The sequence below is a fragment of the Drosophila tropicalis genome, unplaced genomic scaffold (genome assembly GCF_018151085.1).
Source record: "Drosophila tropicalis isolate 14030-0801.00 unplaced genomic scaffold, ASM1815108v1 contig_158, whole genome shotgun sequence".
Lineage (NCBI taxonomy): Eukaryota > Metazoa > Arthropoda > Insecta > Diptera > Drosophilidae > Drosophila > Drosophila tropicalis.
Window position 1 is genome coordinate 11233602 of NW_027172602.1, and position 21755 is coordinate 11255356.

A 21755-nucleotide genomic window follows, 5' to 3' on the forward strand; every position below is an offset into this window, starting at 1 on the left:
GTATATTTATTTGTCTTAAGAGCATTCGACTGAAAAATATGTTGAAAATTTTTGAAGCTGCACTTGTATGCGATAATTTGCAAGGGATTATTTTTGGAAATGAAGGAAATTTGACTCTAAAGTTAAAACTGAAGTGGCAAACAACAATACAATACAATACAATACAATACAATTGAGCAACTTAATTATCAACGGCAACAAATCTAAACTGGTATGTCCTTTTCCTGTTTTGGCTATTGCCAACCTTCCTAGCTCGTTTCTCTGTTGCCTGTTGCCCTTGTTCTGTCAGCACATTTGTCTACATGGCGTATGAATAATTGCAAATGCCAACAATTGGAACATTTGTTAGACCAGCCAAGAGTCAGGTGGGTGAGTGGTCTACCTTAATGTCTGCTACTGTTCTATGTATGTGTGTGTGTGTGTGTGTGTGTGTGTGTGTGTGTGTGTGTGTGTGTGTGTGTGTGTGTGTGGAAGTGTGTCCTGTGTATATTTGTGTAATAATTTATATAAATAATTCGAAATGTTAATTGAGTGTAAGAGTTAAGCACAAGACAAAAGTTTTTGGCTAGCTTTCTCTCTCTCTCTCTCTCTCACTTTCTCATTGTCTGTCTTGTGGTCTATCTCCCTCTACACTTAATAATTTAGTTAATTAATTTTCACACACAGACGCACACCCACAGAGTGAGCATACGTGAATATTGTAAATTATGCTTTTATTATTGCTGTAAGTTGTTTAAGCACACGCTGATAATAATGATGTCCGGCCATGTGCAAACACACACACACACACACAGGACACTGTGGTAGACATGCAGGAGATGGCTCTTGGCATTTGGCATTAATTGCGGCCTAGGCACCACAAAATTACCTGAAACCAACAACCAGCATCAGGAAAGCACCTCCTGGAAAACCCGCCCAAAAAAAAAAAACCCACAGGAAAAGTTGCGTTTACTTTTCCAGCAGGCTTTGGTCACCCAGCATTTTTCGTTGGTTGACGCCAAACATTAAGCAATATTTATGACAGAACTCAGAAAGAAACTCTTCCCTTCCCCTACCGCTTCTCTGTAGGATGTTCTTGTTATGGCCAGCAAATTGCAACGCCAAATGCTTATTTAATGAGTTAATTATTTTTTGTATTTATTGCAAATGCCAAAATATGCGAATGAGACTAACGTAAAAATATGCGCAATTAAACGTTAAGCACCTAACACACACACATACACCACCAGCACCTCGTTCCCCATCCTTTTTGGACCTCTCAGAAAAATAAAGATGTTGATCATGCCGAAATTGGGCTACCCTTTCATTTTATAATAGAACTTTTATGTTTTCAAAAAGTTCAAAATGTATTTATATATAAGTTTATAATATTTATCATATTCTTACATTTGTTCTGGAAAGCAAACACCAAAGAAGTAAGGATTCATATAACGTGACTTTTACATGTATCTTAACAAAATGAATGTACCACATATTTCGGTTAGGATATTAAAATAGGAACCAACCATGGTAAAGAAACCCATTAAAAGTCAGGAAAAGAGGGCAGCAAACTCAATTAGCGAAAAGGTCTAAATATGAAAAACGAATTCAGTGCGGGTCACAATATATGTGTGCGTTTGTGTGTGTGTGTTCATGGGTGTGGCTGTGGTTAAGTGGCTGGCAGTGGCTATTCGTGTAAATGTATGAATAAAACTTGAACAGATGCCAATTGCCAGTTTCGAAAATGCCAACAAATAAATACCACGAATAAAAAAAAAAAACGAAAACAGTTTCTCTAGTAAAATAATACTAACATTTAGTCAAAAATAATCAAATTGAATTTATAAAACAACCATAAATAGTTTCTTAAGAGCCAATTAAATCTTAAATAAAAAGGAAAGTAAATATCCTATATTCAGTTTATTCCATTACTCAAAAAACATTCCATTCCTGTTGCGCTATGACCGAATTCCCTTAAGTTGATCTCTTCAAGTCGAAAGCTTTCCACGCACTCACATTGTATTAACAATGCTCAAAGTGCGACCAAAAGATTTTCATTTACACATGCAACAACGTATGCATTGGTATCTCCATTGTGTCATCTTACATGTCCATTGCCATTGCCATTGCCGTTTCCATTTTCATTTCCATTACCATTTTCAATTCCAATTCCCAGACCATTGACCAATTGTTCTTTTTGTGATGTTTTTAATTGAGCATAAAGGCTTCAGCAACAATCGTGTTAAGCTTCGCCATGTGTTTTGTGCGTAATTTGAAAACCAAAACCGGCAATTCTCCTCATAATGCAACGTATTCATTGTCCATGTCCGTGTCCGTGTCCATGTCCAGGCCCATGTCCGATCCGTGTCCGTATCTGTGTCCGCCACATGTCATAAATAAGCAGTGCAGCTTGCTTGCATTCTCGCTTCAGTCTCTTCAGCCCTCCACAAGCAAAATGGCATGTCCTTGTCCTGCTCCTCTTCTGCCTACATTCCATTGAAGTCGATGACGACGATGATGATGATGATGATGATGATGATGATGATGATGATGATGACGATGATGGTGATGATGATGATTATACCCATTCCCATAAGGCGGCAGCGTTGAACGGGAGTGAATTCAATTTAACGAGAAATTGCAACAATCATCGTCGCTCCTGGCTTCTACGGACATTTGGTCAGTGGGACAAAAAAACCAGAAACAGAAACAAAAACACAGCAATAACAGCAACAACAACAAGCCAACGTCCAGACAATGGACCGTCAAGGATTCACGAGCAACAGGAGCCTCAATATCAGCCAGAAAAAACGAAGCGAAATGGTCGGGCAGAAAAATAAAATGTTGACCAAAAGCGGGAGTGAGCGAGAGAATGAAAAACTGAGACAAAAACAAGAAAAAACGAAAAAGTAGAACAAGGGATGCGGAAAAACGTTGACCAGACCCAATAGCAACTGCACCAGGACCAGAAGGCCGCGACGTATGCCAACAATGTAATTTTGACGCTTGATCTTGGCGCGCAAGCAAACTGGATTCAATGGCAGCTGGAAAACGGCAACGAAAGAACAACAAAAAAAGCAACAAAAAAAAACGAAAAGGAATGAAAAAATCCGCCCGCTTCGGGATAATGGACACTGAGGCATTCCTTCACTGACCACCAGCAAGACTACCTCACAATAAAAACAAAAACAGATAAAGTGTGGCCAAACTGGAGAAAGGGAGACACACACATATCTGCCTTTGGGTGTGTGTGTGTGTGTGTGTGTGTGTGTGTGTGATTGGGTGGGTGAGCTTTTTTTTGCGCTTGCACTTCACATGCGTTTTGCGTTTTTCCTGTCGCCGCGACTTTCTGCAATGTATTATTACTAGCCGCTACCGCTTATCCCCGCTTCTTTAACCCCCATCCGGCTACTGGCCAAACCTCATAATATTTCATAGCTCTTGCAGATTGTTGACATTTTGCTTTCCACCAGCCTCTCCGCCCTCAAATCCTCCTTGTGCATTGGTCACACTTGCTGTTGTTTTCGATTGTTGGCACAAAAGCCGCCAAAAAGCAACCAAAAACCGGCCAGAGCCAACAGTAGACCGACCCACAAACGAACGAACAAGAGCAGTCTGACTCCACTGCAGTAGGCAAATAACAATGCGGCCGAATGGGTTTTTAGTGGGTTGTGGACTTAGAGGGATGTGATAGCTTTCCATATCCAATCCTCATCTGCATTTGGTTGCGCATTCGCCATCAGGACGAACGGGAGACAAAAACAGGATGAAAGCGCATCTGTCGCATCATCACAAAATGTTGACGACGCGACACTACGTTTCATTTGGTTGGTTTTGTGAAATTGACTGTGATTCGAACTGTGGTCAAGGTTAAATAAAATAGTAGCTAACGTTGTTCACTAGTTTGTTGTTTGTCGTTTGTTGTTGTTGTTGCTGTTGTTGTTTCATTGCATTTGCTTTCATTCATTGATTATTCACATTATTAGTATTCAAAAAATAGCTTAATGCTTCAAAATTCGTAGCAAATTCAAATCATATAATTCTGATACAACCAACTAATTTGAAATACGTAGAGGACAGACAATTATCAGCCAAAAGAGAAAGTAATCCACGATCCACGTCCAATACAATCCGAATTGGTATGATCCATCAGTTTGATCGATCATCATGAATGCAGCCGTCTGTGTTGTAGTCACAGTGCCAACTGCCGAGGAGGAGCATCGTGTCTATAGCAAATGCTGTCGCTGTGGCTGCTGCGGCTCCACTTACACACGCAGTGAATTCTGGAAAACACACAGAAGAGACTTTTACAACAACAACAACAGCAACATCAATAGTGATGATCATCTTGGCTCTTTGGAGCTTTGTGATCGCTGCTGGCGTTTAGCCCAAACTGCTAGAAACGAGATTGAGCAACAGCAACAACACCCGCCCCTGAGTGCCAAGTCACGTGCTTTGCAACTAAACGAACTCAAAGAGGATGCTCCCATGGAGGTCCTGTTGCATTGCATTGCCGAGCAGTTGCGGCTAAAGGGTGTCTTCTGGACCCAGGATGTTGCGGGCAAACAATTGCAAGTGCGTTTCGAGCTATTGCAAGATGAGCGCTACGAACGACTCCTTTGCACTCTGCAAGATTGGGGAGTAGGCGAACGACCGGGCACCCATGTCTCGGCCATCCATTGCCTGGATACCAGGGCCACCAGTGTCCAGCAGGGCGCGTTTCACCAGGCGAAATTTCAAGGCCAAATGAATGGAGATAGAGGAGAGCCACAGTATCGCGAGGAGGAGGAAGCCGAGTGTCAACATGGCCAGGGATGGCAAAGTTTTATGGATTCAGTACGTTGCCGTTTGAATGTGAATCAGGTAGTGCGTCAGGTGAGAAGGGATGCCACCATGACTTTTGATTTTGTCGTCCTGCTAATGGCTGCTGCTCTCCTCTCCTGTGTGGGTCTGGTCGAGAATAGCTTTCTGTTTCTTTCGAGCAGTATGTTGATTTCCCCCTAATGGGCCCCATTATTGCCGGCATCTTTGGTTCAGTGATTGGAGATCGTGGCCTGCGCTGGCTGGGCATCAAGAACGAGCTAATTGGCATTGCCATTTCCGTGGTGATTGGCTTTTTGTTTGGCGGAATTGTTTGTGGCTTTGGGCACTTCTTTGCCATTTCGACTGGTCTCACCGAGGAGATTGTCTCCCGCTGTGATACGCATTCTCTGGCGATTGGTATATGCACGGCCCTGGCCTCGGGAGCAGCTGGGGCCATTGCTGTCCTTGGTGGCAATACTGGTTCGTTGGTGGGTGTAGCCATTTCTGCCTCTCTCTTGCCGCCAGCCGTCAATGCTGGCCTGTTGTGGGCTCTCGCCTTGGGCACCCAGTTTATGCACTCGGAGCACGAGCTACTCCGTAGTCTGTCCCATCATAAGGAGTACTCCAAGCATCTGCATATCGAGCTATTCGTGTGTGCCGCCGTCAGCATGGGCTTGACCCTTTTGAATGTCGTCTGTGTGTGGTTTATGGGGGGTGGTGGTGCTGCGGATTAAAGAAGTGGCGCCGGCAGTGCAGCGCAATCAGCAATTTTGGAGACACGACATACGCCTGGCACGAGAAGTTGCCCTCCATGATCCGGCCTTGCAGGTGGCCATCGATCGTCTGCAGGATGAGCAAATTAGCCAACATAGCCAAATGGATGTGGAGGCGCCACGTTATCAGAACACCTGGTCCCCGGGCATGCGTGACTCATCCTGTGATCAACTGGACAGCAAAGAGGCTGCTAGGGGAGCCAGCAAAGTAGATCCAAATGCCAATTATCATACAGTTCATGGATTCCAAGAATTCTGCATCACTTTGCACCGCATGAACAAGGAGGGTTCTCCCAAGAAGGGGCCTACATCGACGCATCCAAATGTACGGCATATATTTGGTTCTATGGACGGACTAAGTTCACCCCAGCACCAGATGCCCATGTCAAGCGCCGCCGATACGGATGCAAGCTCCATACACAGCACAACGACAACGACCCCAACGGCGGGCAGTGAATTTAGCAACTATCTAAGTTTGACGGATATCACATCTCTGCGCAAATTTTGGCCCACTGCATCGCAGACGCATCTTTGCGATACCAAATGCCATTGCCAGGGCGTGGGAGGCGAAAATTCCATTGGTGTGGTGAGAAAATTCGATCAGCATCCACAAATGAAGCAACTGTCCGTATCTTTAACCAAGCTCAATCAGCAGAATCCAACCGAAATTTCGGAATTGGTGAAACGATGTCCCGGCCAGGTACTATTACCTCTTCCCTCGGCTGACCATCTAACCACTGCATCTACTGCACCCAATCGACGCCTGCGAGTGGTGCCCTGTAAGAACACCGAGCAGGAGCAAACCATACCGAAACGAGATGCACGGGAGGAGGATAACCAGGAGCTAGACGAGTTCAATGTGTAAGAGCAAAGAGCATGGCAAACAGTGCGCTTCGTCTTGCTTTACTGTTTCGTTGTTTTTCCAATGTTATGCTTTGATTACTTGGCGATCCAGCAGTGGCCATCAGCGGACATCAGGCAGAAGTCAGCAGTTAGCAGACAACGGACAGCAGACAGCAAACCAGCGATGTTCAGTCCATCTTGTTTGCCAAGCACTTCAAAATGGCTGCCAGTTGCCGCCGCGAACTCTCCAAGGCAGGAACAAAAAAAAAAAATGAAATGAAATCATCCGCTATCTCCTTTTCACCCTCCCCCTGTTTGTCTGCCTGGCAGTAATTTGTCTGTCCGACAGTTGCGATAATTCGCTTAATTTCAACGAGAATGTCAAACAAATGAAGATCGAGTCGGCTCTTATTTAATTGCAAACTCATCTTCTTCATTTGACCAAGTGGAAAAGGAAAACATTTAGCCAAGACATTTTACGTATAAAATGGAATCTTTCAACTGTGCGGGAAATGTTCACATATCAAGCGGATCGAGATTAATTCATAACTACATATTTGCTTCACAACTATTTGATTCCTTTTTTAAGATAGAATTGCTAAAATTTCGAGTTTACTGTCTACTGGCTACTTTTATATACATACATAGTAAAGAATGATTTTCAATATATTCTCTTTTTTAATAAAGAAATCACTATTGTATGTATAATAAAAATTAATACTTTAGATTCATTCTGAAATCAAAATAAGCATATAAGTAGATAAGGTAAACTTATATTTGAATCAGCTGACAGCTGTTTGGCTGTTCAACCTCAAAGGGCCAGTGGGAACTTATTGAAGCACCCTGTATGTATGTAAAAACATTAAAGTTACTACATATTTTACACCTATCTTATCTCTTTAACTATATTTTTTAGCAATTTTTTGTGCATTTCTGTGTTGGTAACATAAAAATATTGATGTTAACAGCTCTTTGCTCGGTCTTGTTCATATGGAAACGCAATTTGCAATTGAATTCACTTTCACCATATGCGGCACATTCAGAGTACATTTTGTAAATTTTGTGTGTTGCCAAATAAGTGTGCTAACAAGACAGAGATGGAGATAAAGAGAATAGAGAACGAGAGAGTGGGAAAGAGACAAACCGGAAAAGAGGCAGCCAAATGCAAAATTATGCGCCACATTTAAATGCAATTTGCATTTATTGCCATTAATTGAGTTCTCTATACACAAATTCATGTACATACATACATATATATTCGCCTGCACATAAAGGGTGTCCTTTTTAGAGGCATAATAAAGTTGGAATTTAAATAAAAAGCATTTAACCAGCTGTGACTAGTCACTAGTTACTTCAATTAAAGTCTCCCGTTTCTAATACTCTACAAAACCTTTTGTTTTTCGTTTCCTAAATTTGATTTTATGTTTAGTGATGTTTAGTTTAGTGATGTTTAGTGTGTAAAAGGATCGTTTATTATTGTGATCATTCATATAGATTTTACTCTTATTATTAAGTTGCATACCAAATTTGTTGAAATTGATAGAAACACCCATTCTAGATACACATACATATAAATGAATACATATACATACATATATGAGTGTGTTCAGTGAATACCATTCAAATGAATAAAGTTGAATGAGCAGACAGCATTTGAAACAAACAAAACAAATGACAAATGGCAAACTAATGAAGTGAGTTCAACTTGAAGTGTCGGCAAACTAGGCAAAATCCCCTCAAATCCTTAGGCATTAGCATTGCAGCAAATTACAATTACAGTAGAGTAAACTCAAGGAATAAGTAGAAGGGATCAAAGCAGTTGGCAAAGACGATGAAGAAGACCTAAGGGCATATTAAACCTTAAAGCAAGAAAAAAACCGAAAGAAAGAAGCCTTAAAATATTCCAATTACTTAACACAAATGTTTGAGTAAGTAGCTCAGATTCGTCGTATATGGCGAAAGTGATGGGGATGGGGAATAAGAGGAATGTGCTAAATAAATAAGGTGCAAACACGCATCTCAAAACCGACCTGCCTCCCCTCTCTTTCCGCCTCTTTCCTGTTTTATTCTGTCTCGTTCTCATTTTGGTAACTTAAATGCCAAACAAAATCGCAATCACCTGACGTTATCCTTATCATTGTTATACTTAAGTTAACAGCAGCTTAAACAAGCATATTCACACACAAAGCTTACAGTAAGTAATCAAGCACATGCACACACACACATACATATATATATATAAAAGAGAGAGATGAAGAGAATAAAAAGGAGACAGAGAGATATTCAACTATATACATAACATCGCTTGCCATTGCCTTTTATGACCACAGCAGGAAATGGGATTGAACAACAAAAATATTGCACAAAAATTCAAGCACATGGAAAATCAAATTCCAACAAATAAATCCAAATCGAAATACAAACTTAATGTTTGAAAAACCCCTCGAAGCTTCTATGAGAACTGAAGTATCGCACAGATATCCCAGAAATCTTATTCTCTTTCTCTGTTTATTATAACTTCCAAAATATTGATCAAAGTAGCAAATGTTATAGTTTTCCTCGTATTTTAGGATAAAATATGTCTTATAATGCAAATGACTTGATATGTTTTGTAGATACCTAGTCTCCAACTTAGTAGTTAGAAGCAATTAGGCTATGGGTTAAAGAAAGAACCTCCTCGAAATAATTGGTCTGTGGATCCCATGGTGTATTGCATTTCTTTCTCTTCACTACTCTCACATCATTATCCTTTTCCCTTGTCCCCCAAACCAGCTCTCATTTGCAGTAGGGTGGTGATGGGGTTGGTGTGGGGGTGAGCATTTGGTGCCTCGGCTTTTAGCCACGCTCATTTTGTGGCAGGCGCAAATCCCCATAATCAGAAAGCTTTTGCACTTTATTTGTGTTAGTTTCAATTATATAAACAACCAGCAAGCAGCAGTAGCAGCAGCAGAAGCGGCAAGAAGAAGAACCAATTACCGCTTGATTTAGCACACGCATACAAATGCAAACAAAGCCACACACATACACAAACACACACACACACACACACATATACATACGCTTGACAAACTTATTGAGATTCATTGAGCAGATTGTTGAAGAAGGCTTCAGCTTTTGGGATGAGTGGAACACTACAGAAGCGGGAAGAAGAGGCTGAGGGTTAGGCAATGGCTAAGGCTTCAACTGGTAAATACAAACACAAGTAAATTATGTATGTGTGTGTGTGTGTGTGTGTGTGTGTGAGTGTGTGCATGGTATATATCAATCTATATGTAGAACTATAGCATATATATGTATGTATATATGTATATTCTTGTTGTTTACTTTGCATAAAAGCTCAGACATTGAAAACTGAAACTAAAATACTGCACAACATATTCTCAAGGCTCGAGACTTTTGTGCTATGTCGTGTCTGTGTGTACTGCATGGTATTAGGAGCTGTTTCATTTATATTTTATGCACACACACACACACACACTTGCCAAATAGAATAGACAGAGAGAGAGACAGAGAGAACAGCATACACTTAAATGTATATATACATAGATATGTATGCACTTCTGCTTAATAGTTAAATAAACAGAAAATTTCCTTTTCAAACCATCTGCCTTTTAAGCCTTTTTCTACTTCTACCTCTACTCAAACGCACACACACACACACACACATACAAACACTCACACACATGTTGAGAAATCCAATTTTCAATATTTTAGATTTTTATTTATGTTCATGTTCTTTTGAATTTCGTCGTCGTCTGTTAGTTTCGCATTAACAACAATCAATCGAAACCCCTAAAAGTAGGCCAAGATTTTTGACATTCGAACAGCTGCAGCTTACAGCCAATAGATGGCTAATATTATTTATATAACTATAGCTCACATTAACTTGATAAACCATCTCGATTCCACTCTCCTCTTAACTTCAAATACATATATGACAAAATATTTTCAAAATATATAAATATTGATTTTTCGTAAATGGCAATATTTGCCAATTTCTTGGTTGTCATTCAGTAAAAGTCTAATCGGTAATGAAATAAATAAATTGGCTATTAAAATGTCAAACATTGTCATTTGACTGTCAATGGTTTAATGAAATATAAAATTGCAAAATCGTTGCCACTATCTTCACTTTAGTGGGTGGAAATGGCATTTCACTTTAATGTAAGTTTAAAATTAAACAATAAATCCAATTAACATTTGACTGAAATACCTAACCATCGATATTGGAGCTGTAAATGAACTTTATTAAAGGTTTGCCATCAAAGAGACAGACAAACTTTGACAAGAACTCGACATATTTTTGAATTGTGCATATTCTTAAAATGCAAACAAATGGCAAAGAGACAGCCAGACAGGACAGGACAGATCTAGAGGACGCGCCGACAGTTAGGCAGTCAGACAGAACATGCTGAAGCAGTGCGTTATTTGTATTCAGTTTTTAAAAATTCTCTCAGCTGTTGCAATCAGCGCCTAATGCAGCTCGTTAGGCAAACACACACACCCAAGCTCACTGGCTCTGCCCCTGTCCCTGTCCCTGGCCCTGCCCTTGCCCCATTCAAAACGTATGTAGCACTTTTGTGCCACCACATTGAATCCCCTCGAATGCTCTTCATCTCCTCACTTGTATTTTATTCGCAATGTTAACATGCCGTCTGCATATGTTTACCCAAAAGAAAATTTCTGGAAAAAGCAAAAAAAAAAGAAGAGAAATGTTAAATTTTCCTAATGGCATTTTTTTTTTTTTTTTTGCTTTCCTCTTTCCATCTCACTGTGTGTGTGTGTGTGTGTGTGTCTGTGTGTCTGCGGTACTTTTATTGGGAACAGAAGGCGACACCTACAACGTTGAGAACGAAAACGAAAACGAGAGCAGAGTTGGTTGCCTACAGGCAAATGTGACAGATACTTTTGGCATATTATGTTAGCATATGTCTGACTGACTGTCTATCTGTTTGTGCTCTGCTCTGCTCTGGTCTCCTTTTCCTTATGGCTGGCAGCAGCTTCCTGTCGCTGATTTTGTTTCCATGACTGGCGAATGAAATCGTCAGGTTTGGCAGCTGTCGTTTCCATCCATTGCAAAGAAAGCGGAAAAACTCAACTCAACTAACCCACTCAAACAAAAAAAAAACACAAACCTCCTCCTCATCCTCCTCCTCCTCGACGTTCGACGCCCGCCTAGCTTTTGGTCTCTATGATATAGTTGAAACTCACATTTTCCAGTCGATTTTTGCAAAAAATTTTGTTGGGATTTTCCTTGAGCGAAAATTCGCGTTTCATTCAATTGATTTGTTTCGGACTTTTCCTGCAAATCTCTCTGCAAAAGTCGATGTCAATTCTGTTGGCTTGAACTAATATGCCCAGTTGCAAGTGTATCACAATTGAAATTCGTCATTTTCCCACGCTACACTTAAACTCAGTTTCATTTCAAAATGCAATTGGGCTGACGATGATCGTGATTAAGGGCATGGTATACTGAAAATGCTAAGAAAATAGAAGGGAGCGATTGACAGAGAGAGAGAGAGAGAGTGAGACGAGGGGAATTTGAAAAACCTTAAACTAAAACTGACAAATATACTTAGCCTCAAGTGGTCGGCCAATGGCAATGGCAATGGCATCACGCCCGCTCTATTACAGTTGAATGAGTTTGCTATTTGCAAACTGCCAAGTGTCCTCCTTCTGCTCCAGCACCACTATCCCTCTCCACTAAATGCAACCCCATTTTGGTAAGTTTTGCCAGCACAAGCGTCCAACTTAATCCCGCATAATCGCACCAATTCATACTTAGAAACTTACCACAAAGCCTGGCACAAACGACAATTTCTCATTCCAGAAAATGGCCTGGGGCGGGAGACGGGAGATGGGAGAGCATGAAGTTCAGTCCAGGAGTAGAGACACAGGGGGGAGCAGAGTTGGAAGACAAACCTTCCACAAAACTGTGGCCAGGCTATTAAATCATACGAAGAGGCATAGCCAGCCAAGTTAAAGGGGAAGCTGAGAACTGAGAGGGGAGAATTGTGGCAAGTTCTCTTCACTATTTGTAAGGATATGAAAACATAAAAATCTCCTTCATTTTTCAAACAATTATTGGATTAGTGAAGTTCGATAGGTAATTCAAGTATTTCAAACAGGGAAATCAAGTTTTTCAAAATATTAAATTTTTACTGATCAATGACTGCAAGGGTACAAAAACTTCGGCACAACTAAAATTAAATTCCTTGACATTTAGTTTTTTTTTTCATCTTTATTTGTGTTTGTTTGCGTTTTGTTTTTTTTTCTTAGAACTTTGGTAGTTGGTAAATTTTTAATTTGACAAAAACGGAAAAAATGTTGTTGTTTAAGAAGCTTGTTGAAGTTTTGTTGTTGTTGTTGTTTTTTTTTTTTTGTTTTTGTAGAAGTAGTAGTAGACAAAGGATTTCTATAACTATTTACATGCATTACAAATAAGTTTACAATTAATCTATTTGGGGAAAGTTTCCTTCTTACTCTCTTACTTTCCTAACATTTCTTTCGTTCTCGTTTGCTTTTAAATATATTTTGAAACTTAAATGCTAAATTGGGGAGAAAAGAAAATTATTATATAGATTGATTTACATACATTATTGGTTTTTTTATATATTACCCTTTAACGATCGATATATATACACAGGGTCGGTTGCCGAATGGTCGTGCGGCGGAAGGGGAGCGGGGGGTTAATAGAAGACACACAGTTACAACAGAATGCTTTAACATTTCACATCATTATACATTTACAATTAAAAAAAAAAAAAAATACTTATTTCTATAAATATATATATTTGTTTTGATTAAATTGAGTTCTATAACTAAACTTTTTATCTGTAAATAATCACAATTAAATATTGCTAAAGCAACAGCAACAGCAGCAAAAACTAAAAACTATTGTAAAAAAAAAAAACTACAGAACACTTTCCATATAAAATTAAATCAACAACTTAAAATTGCAACAAAAAAAAAAAAAATGAAATTATAATAATAATAAATGTTTTGGAGAATTAAAGGAAAAAATTCTATGGTAATTTAAATTAAACTATAAAGAGCGAGTGAGATAGAAAGAGAGATAGAGAGAGATACAACATCATAAATAAGACAAAAAGTTGTGGTTGTTGTTGTTGTTGATGAATGCTATGTACAAAGAAAATACAATAATTAACATTAATTATTAGAAATTTTGGCATAAAATATATATAATTTAAAACGACGTGTGCACAAGTTTTGCTCTAGCTAATCTCAAATCAAGTGAGATTAACTAAGAACCACAATGTTTTTCGCTCAATAGATTCAAATTAGTGCAAATTCGCGGCTATCTCACCAGTTGAGGGGGCACGAAATGTGCTAAAAAAGCGCAAGAGAAGCGAACGATCCTCGCCATGACGATCGACTTGGCGATCAAGTCGCCAACCGATGTTTGGTAACCACCAGAAGGGTGTATAACCATCGCTGGAGGAGATGTTGCTGCTGCTGTTGGGTGTTGCGGCAGCAGCAATTGTTCCTACTGTTGTCGCTTTGCTTGTTAATTCATATTCATTATTTACTCTAATTATTTTACTATTTTTATTGCTACGATTTGTATTAATACTTAATTGTGTTGCTGTTGTTGTTGTTGTTGCTGCTGCTGTTGGTGTTGTTGTTGCGCTGCTGCTACTGCTACTACTGCTGCTGTCAGCATTATTGCTAATGATTGCTGCTGTTGCTGCTGTCCCAGTTGCCATTTCCATTTCCGTTTCTATAAATGTTGAGCTTTCTGTTGTACTACTAGTTGTGCCTGTTGTTTCTGTTGAGCTTTCTATAATTGTTGCTGTGGTGATTCTTGTTGTTGCTGTTCCTGCTGGCTGTTGTGGCTGGTGACGCTTTTTGCTTTTAACCAACTCATTGATGATGCGCAATTCTTCAGCCAGATTTATTTCGCTTGTTTTATCATTATCATCATCATCATCATCGTCGTGTTGGCTGGCAATTGTATTTGTCATTATATTGTTGTTGTGGTTGTTATTGCTGTTGCTAGTCTTCACCTCCGCCTTCGCCTTTTCAGGCAAAATGCTGCTGGCACTGGTGGCACTATTGCTGGCAGCAACATCTTCAAAATGCTGATAATGAAACCGGTCAGTAGCAACAGCTTCAGTTGTTGTCGTTGTCGCTGTTGCTGCTGCTGCTGCTGATGTTGTCGTTGTCGTTGCTGCTGCTGATGTTGTTTGTGTCAACTGAACCGGTTGCACTTTCGATTTTATCAAGACAAGATGATTTTCAGGTTCATCCATTGTTGTAGGCGTTGTCTCAGTTGTCCCCTCCCCCTCAACTTCAGTTTCGGTTTCGGTTTCTGTCTCCATCTCCCTTTCCGTCTCTGTCTGCGTTTCCATCTCCTTCTCCGTTTTGGTTTCCCCTTCATCCTCCTGTGTGGTGGTTACCATATCTGTTGTAGCCTCCTCCCCCAACTCCTCTGCTGTCAACAATGGCGCCACACGACGATGATTGCTATAGGGCGCTGGCAGCATTTCAATGTTGCTGCGGCTGGTGCTGGCCGGCAAAAAGGCGTCGACCTTGAGCAATTGAGCCAGATCCGCCTCGGTCTGTAAAGGAGTGGAACTTGAACTTAAATTTGCATCCGTCTCTGCATCCGCATCGGGACTCAAAGAACTTGTCACCAACTGAACACTCTGAGCCTCTGGCTCAATATTCGTGTTTGTTGTCCGATGTCCTGCGGGCACAACAATTGCCTCAATGCTGCTGATGTCAAAGTCGCGCAATGTTGTTGTTGTGCTTGATATGATATTATTACTGGACGCGGCCTGTAATAGATCATCACCTTGGGCAATTGCATTGTTAATACCTTCTGCTTGCCGTGGGGTAGTTGCTACCGAAGTGGGCGTGGCTTGTTCAGTAAATGTTGGTGCTGTTGCTGCTGTTGTTGTTGCTGTCGCATTGCCATTAATTGAAGCAGTTGCATTCATTTCGGGTGACAGCATCAACATATCATCTAGGGATTCCTGTTCAGTTGTATCAGTGCCGGTTCCCGTTGGAAATTTCTTCTCGAATAGATTAAATTTAAGTGGTGCATCCTCACTGGGCAAGGCCTGATCTTCACCGTTTGGTGATAAATTGCCAGTGGTTTGCATTAAAGGCTGCTGCTGCGGTGCATCGTAAAGCAATTCATCACTAAACTCATCCTCGTCGCCATAATCATAGTCGGTGATTATTACCGGTGAGCCGCCATTACCTAGTCCTCCAGCAACGCCGCCGCCGGCCAATATTAATTCCTGTTTGAGGACATCTTGCGGATCAATATTGGTCTGCGGTATGCAGCGCTCATTATACAATTTATGTCCCGGCGGACAACGGCGGAAGGGCAATGTGAATATGGATTTTGCCGTCACTTTCTTCTCGGGCGTTTTTTGATCCTTGGGCAAATCGAGCCACTCCTGCCAAGCCAAACGCTGAGCATTACCCTCCAAGGGTCGCGATGTAATGGGCAGGCAGTGGGCCAAACTTTGTACAGCGGCTAAAGTGAATAGCAAACGCCATAGCCATCGGCGTCCAGCTATGGTATGTGATGTGGATGTGGATGATGCCATCATGGACATGGCCAATCCTGGATTCCGTGTACTAACGTTGCTGGTGGCTATCAGCTGGCTGCAATCAGATGAGCAAAAGAATAGAAAATGAATTAGTATGTCTGGCATAAAGTTGCGGCCAAAATGCCACCCAGTGTGTAAAGTCAGTCATCCCCCCACCACCCCTCCATTTCCACTCCTACTCCCCCGCCCTTCCAAGCTCTAGTCATTCCCTGTCCGGTGGCTAAGTATACAATGCGCTTTGTGCTGCTGTTGGCCCTTTGTTGCCATTGCCGTTTGCTGTTGGTTGTAACGAACAATACCGGTTCTCATCTCTGTTGCTGTTTCTGTTTTTGTTCGATTCAATTCTGTTCTGTTCTTTTCTGTTCTCTGCCCCATGGGCCCCACACACAGTCAAAAGGGGCCCGGCACAGTGGGAGGAATGTGTTTTAAACTATGAAAACTTTTCAAATTAAATGTCTAGCGATTGAGATTCAAGTAAGTTCAGTTAATAAGAGGATTATAAGTATATATAAATGTTTGTGTGTGTGTGTGTGTATTGTTAATGGGTTTACACACATTTATGGCCTAGAAATTGCCACTGTTCACACACAGTTCAAGTGGTGGCAACTGTTGCTGTTGTTTCTGCTGCTGCTGCTGTCGTCGGCGTCACTCAAAGATTGTGAACTTGGGCATCATTTTAATGGTGATATCAAAGACACACTCACATACAAGCAGTGTTATACATACATATGTGTGTGTGTGAGTGTGGATGTATCTCACATCAGTCATCGGTGTTGTCATAATCAACAACAGCAGCAACATCAACAGCAACAGCAGCAGCAACAGCAACGTCAGCAACTGCATCAACTTGTTGCTGCACTTTGCTTTTCAAAGACAGACAGAGGCACGCACAAATGTTTATTTATATAGACACATATATGTATATATATACATATAGGAGACACATAAAGAGAAAGAGCGTGAGATAGACTCTAAAAAGGAGCAGGAAGGGGAGAGAGAGAGAGAGAGAAAGAGATACAATGATGTGTATGTAGGTTATCTGCGGGTTCTTAGAATTTATGAGTTCAAGTGTGGCACATGGCGACCGCCGCGACTTTTTGTAACTGTTGCACTCGAGTTTATGGTTTGTTGTTGTTGCTGCTGCTATTATTATTTTTATTATTATTATTGCTGCTGCTGTTGTTGTCATTATTACTTGTTAATAGCTCTTTGGTGAGTGAGAAGGTCTGCCAGCGACCGTATCGGTCATAAAAACTGTCCACAACAGCCCCTTCCCTCCTTTGCTTCACATGAATTCTATCTCATTCTATCCCACGCCTGTGTCCGGATCCGAAAAAGCCTATCTACCCTACGCTGGATTGCATATGTAGCAAGTGAATGTCAAGTACCTCCTCTTCAGGCCGACTGGCCAAGTTGAAGTTTGTGTCTCCTCTGGCTCGATAAGGTTAATGTCATAACTGTATTAAACAAACAGAGAACAAGAACAATGACTTTGACACCCGCATTCCCAAACACACACACACACACACACATACAAATCATAAACAACTTGTTTGACGGCTCAAAAGGGAAGTTGATTTAAGCAATTAACCAAAAAAAAAAGGGTGGAAGTTGCAACTAACTATGGAAGAAACAACCGACTAGGCAGAGTATATGTATATACTAAGCTAAATTGATTTCAACTGTTGGTGTTGCATTGCTTCCAATTTTTGAGAGAAAGAAAAACTAATTTAATTATGGCTTAACAGGTGTTCATGTTGATGACATCAATCTAAATTCATATGCCCATCAATTTTGATATATACATCCTATTGGATCATCTCTCTCTCTCTCTCTCTTGGAGCATTTTCTTGCTTCGATTTACTAATCTATATTTATGAAGCCACGCCTTGATTTCAACGAATATCCAACGCCCACAAAAAATACACTCAGAACACTGACATTTGTATTTGTAGGTGTGGACGTGTGTGTGTGTCTGCTGGCTGTCACTAGAAATCAACTGTTATTTCATCATACCCTTCATACAACACTTGCTGCTTTCCCCATCTCATGTTTAGTGGTCAGTCACGAACTGGAAAGGACTTTCTACTATTCTAACATCAATCTCATTCTGTATCTCTTCCTCAACCTTCCTCTCTCTCTATCTCTCTCTCTCTCTCTCACACACTCTTTGCCTTTCCGTCTCTATCTGTTCATCTGTCAGTAGTGTATTTATTTTCTGTTTTTTTTTTTTTTTTTTTTTGGTAGCCCCAAAATTGAAATCAACTTCACACGTCGCAAATTTTTAATTAAAAACCAGCAACTGATGTCAATTTGGGTTTGGGGTTGGAGTTGAAGTTGGAATCGGTGTTGGCATTGGTCTTCGTGCTCATGTCCTTTTTTTGCTGGGTGTTTTTTTGTGGCTCTGTCTCCTCTAGGACAACATTTGATGCCTTTTTACGCGATTGTTTGTGTGTTATGTGATTCGTGTTTGTGTGTGTGTGTGTGTGTTGTGATGTTTATACATAATTCCGGAAACCCACATTGACATCTTGCTAATACATGGCATAACGTAACAAGATAACGCCAGAATTTCTCTCTCTATCTGTCTGTGTGTGTGTGTGTGTGTGTCTGTATGGGTGTTGGGGGCAAACACGTATCTAGCTGGCTCTCTGATTCGTGCTTGCACGTATTCAATTCAATTCAATGATTCAATCCCAAATCCTTGTATGCTGAATAACATGCACCCCCTCAGTCGCCCCTTCCCCTTCATCCCCATTCCCATCACCGTGTCCTCTTCAATGCGAGTGCGTGTCCTCTTATTCATGTGCCATTGGCGTTTTCTGTCGCTTTTTTCTCCTCTTTCCATTCATCTTGTTTGTTTTTTGCTGCGTCGCGTAGCTTTTTCTCGATTCACTTGCATTCGCATTGCCCCAACCCCCACACTCCCCCCTTAAACATGACCCATTGGTCCTAGCTTATTACAGTATCTCTAAGCCAAATCTCGACTGTTGGCCTCTTTCATAAACCCACAAAAAAACACATTTTCATTTCTCAATTCTCTTTAATTCCACTCTCTTCTCTTTCTCTTTGCAGAGTAAATCTTTTATTCTTGGACATTTGGACAAAAAGGTATGTAGGTAAAAAAAGTGACAATAATTAAAAGCAAAGGCTTTTCGCTTTAATTGAATCAGTTAACTAAAAAATGAATATTCAACAAGAACCTTGGCAAAAGCAAAGTAAATATTATTTAAATCAAACAATTTGAATTAAAAAGCATAAGAAATTAGCTAAATGCAATATTTGTCAAGTTTTGTCTGGTAATGTAGATATTAAGCAAGAAAGAGAGAGAATATAGCCCAGAGACGCAACAATCAACAGGCTTTTAAAAGATTTCCACGAAATGCATTGGACAAACATGCACATGTGTATCTGCAATGCATTTGTATATATATTCTTGAAGAATCAGTATCAGCTGACAGTTGTTTTGCTTATTCCCAGAGAACAATAGATAGTGGATCCCTGAAGAGATGAATGGCAATAGCCAATTTGCAGTTGCATTTTGTATTACATCATCATCATCATCACCATTCTGTGATCTCATGTTATACACTCTGGCTGCTTGTTCGCCTCGTGCACCACACAAAGTAGTCCAAAGTAGTCCAATTAGTAGACAAGTGACTTTGTAACTCTTCGTTTTGTATCATTATCCGTGTGTGAGTGTGTCTATGTGTATGTTTTTTTGTCCATTAGAATGGGTTATTATGCATTCAGCGACAACGGCAACAACAGAAAAAAAAAAAAAACCACAACCACAGACTAAAGTGGACTGGAATGGACTTTAGTGATCAGTGAGGGAGATGGAGTGTGAGAGAGAGAGAGAGATAGCAGACCAGACCAGACTAGACTAGACCAGACTATGTCAATGTCTGGCCAAAAGAATTATACAATTTCAAGAGCTATAAACCGAACAAGATACAAATGTATCTTGAATCTTGTTTTGGTTTTGCTTTTCTCTCTCTCTCTCTCTCTCTCTCTCTCGCACAGCCCGTTTGCCTACGCACGTGGATTATTGTGGCTAAAGATAGTTACTACAAACTGACCGACTAACTGACCAACTGACTAACCAACTGCTGTCAACCAGTTTCTTCACTTTTTTGTTGTTGCTTCTCCCTCATATTGTTGGGAGGCTTTTAAAATTGAAAATGCAAAAAAAAAAAAAAAAAAAAAAACAACAAAACTTAAAACTGAAATGAAATACCCAAAGAGAAAGACATGAAGAGGAGAGAAAAGACAAAAGGGAGGGCGAAAGAAGGCACAGAAGAAGTGGCAGTTAAGGCGCAACAAGTAGCCAAACAACGACAATATGCAAAACGGCATTAACAACTTGGTCTTGGCAACGGCAAGAAACACTATCAAGTAGTTCGAAGTGCTTTGGAGTAGTTCAGCAGGCAACTGGAGCGCAATTTACACCGCTTTTTGTTGTTCGAGTGCGGTTAAATTTTGTGTTTCTGTTTCTGTTTTGGTTTTGTCGTTTTGCTGTCGACTGTCATTTAGTTGTTTTACTGCTTTACCTTAGCCAAAAGAAAACAATCACTCAACGTGCTGGTGGCATAAACTTGGCTAAGCTGCCAAAAGGTGGCCTAAGCCCAACCAACCGACCAATCAACCAAGTCGCCAGTCAGCCATTCGAACCGTCTGACCGGACCAAACAAACGGACGTGTGTATCGCACATAACTAAGGCAAAGGCAAAGGCAATGGGCAAATGGGCAAAGTAGTCGCACTCGAAAACCGTTATACTTAATGGTAACTGTGAATATATATACACCGTACATGACGGATCAACTCAGACTCAATCTTCGTTTCAGTCTACAACTTGGTCTCAGTTTTTTTTTGTTCTTTTTGGGGGACTTTTATGTTTGCAGCATTTTAAATGAAAAAAAAAAAATAAAATAAAATAAAAAATTTAAATGCCAACTGCATTTAATTAGTATGAATATATGTTTATCATTATTTAAGAATTCTGAGATCATCAATTCGTATAACATCATCATCTAATCAATTCAATTGTACACTGTGAGAAAAATCATCAAGTCAAACTAATCACACTAAACTAACTAAACACTCTGTCTATTTTAGGATCAATTTTATCTGGTAATCGATTTATCTATTAACATTAAAGGCTCGTTTTATGCTAGTTATTAGTTTTTGAGTTCTAATCCTAGTTTGTAATAGTCATTAATTTTCAACAAGATGACCCAACTTATATTTATTTGGGAATTGAAGATTCTAAGGCAACAGGATTCAATCATCACACGGATCTTTTCAATGATCTTTGCCATGCCGCAAGGTAAACATCAAAAGGTCTTTTTCTAATCAATTGTTTGCCAGAATACATGACTTTACTTTATCATTCAATATTTGTAAGGCAAAACAATCAAATTGATGGGTTCCATTTGCCCTTTGAATTCTTCTAAGCAAATATGGTTAGGAGACATCACTTTTTAATTGAGTAAACAAATTGTGTGGAAGACGTTAATGTTGAAATTCTAGTTCGTTAAAATATTCTCGATGGATTGATTGAGATCGAGATTCAGTATTTTCTTACTCTGTAAGAGAAATAATTTGCACATAATTGAATTATATATACACAAATATATGTATATAGAAGATGAAAATGCATTTATATATACATATATATATGAATATACTTATACCTATTCCTATATACTATATAGACAAATTAAATGAGCATCTATCTGTCTAAAGTTTACTGACATCATCGGCCCA

General features: G+C 40.0%; 3 protein-coding genes across 5 annotated transcripts in view; 2 read left to right on the forward strand and 1 right to left on the reverse strand.

The window, feature by feature from the left end:
* LOC137571936 (chaoptin) overlaps positions 1-21755 on the forward strand; it is a 123614-nt gene that overhangs the window by 54015 nt on the left and 47844 nt on the right. For both annotated transcript variants that reach the window (XM_068283701.1, XM_068283702.1), the window contains one exon: positions 19061-19096. The gene's annotated coding sequence lies outside the window, so the exon portion shown is untranslated. The remainder of the gene's footprint in view (positions 1-19060; positions 19097-21755) is intronic.
* LOC137586732 (uncharacterized) lies at positions 3933-7206 on the forward strand. Its single transcript, XM_068302867.1, is given in 3 exon segments — positions 3933-4972; positions 4975-5492; positions 5494-7206. Coding segments are annotated over 3 exon segments (2271 nt in total). The 5' UTR covers positions 3933-4146; the 3' UTR covers positions 6421-7206.
* Positions 12610-21755, reverse strand: part of fog (folded gastrulation) — a 30060-nt gene continuing 20914 nt past the window's right edge. For both annotated transcript variants that reach the window (XM_068283703.1, XM_068283704.1), the window contains exon 4: positions 12610-16040. In XM_068283703.1, coding sequence (XP_068139804.1) covers positions 13700-15991 — 2292 coding nt within the window. In that variant the 5' untranslated portion in view covers positions 15992-16040 and the 3' untranslated portion in view covers positions 12610-13699. The remainder of the gene's footprint in view (positions 16041-21755) is intronic.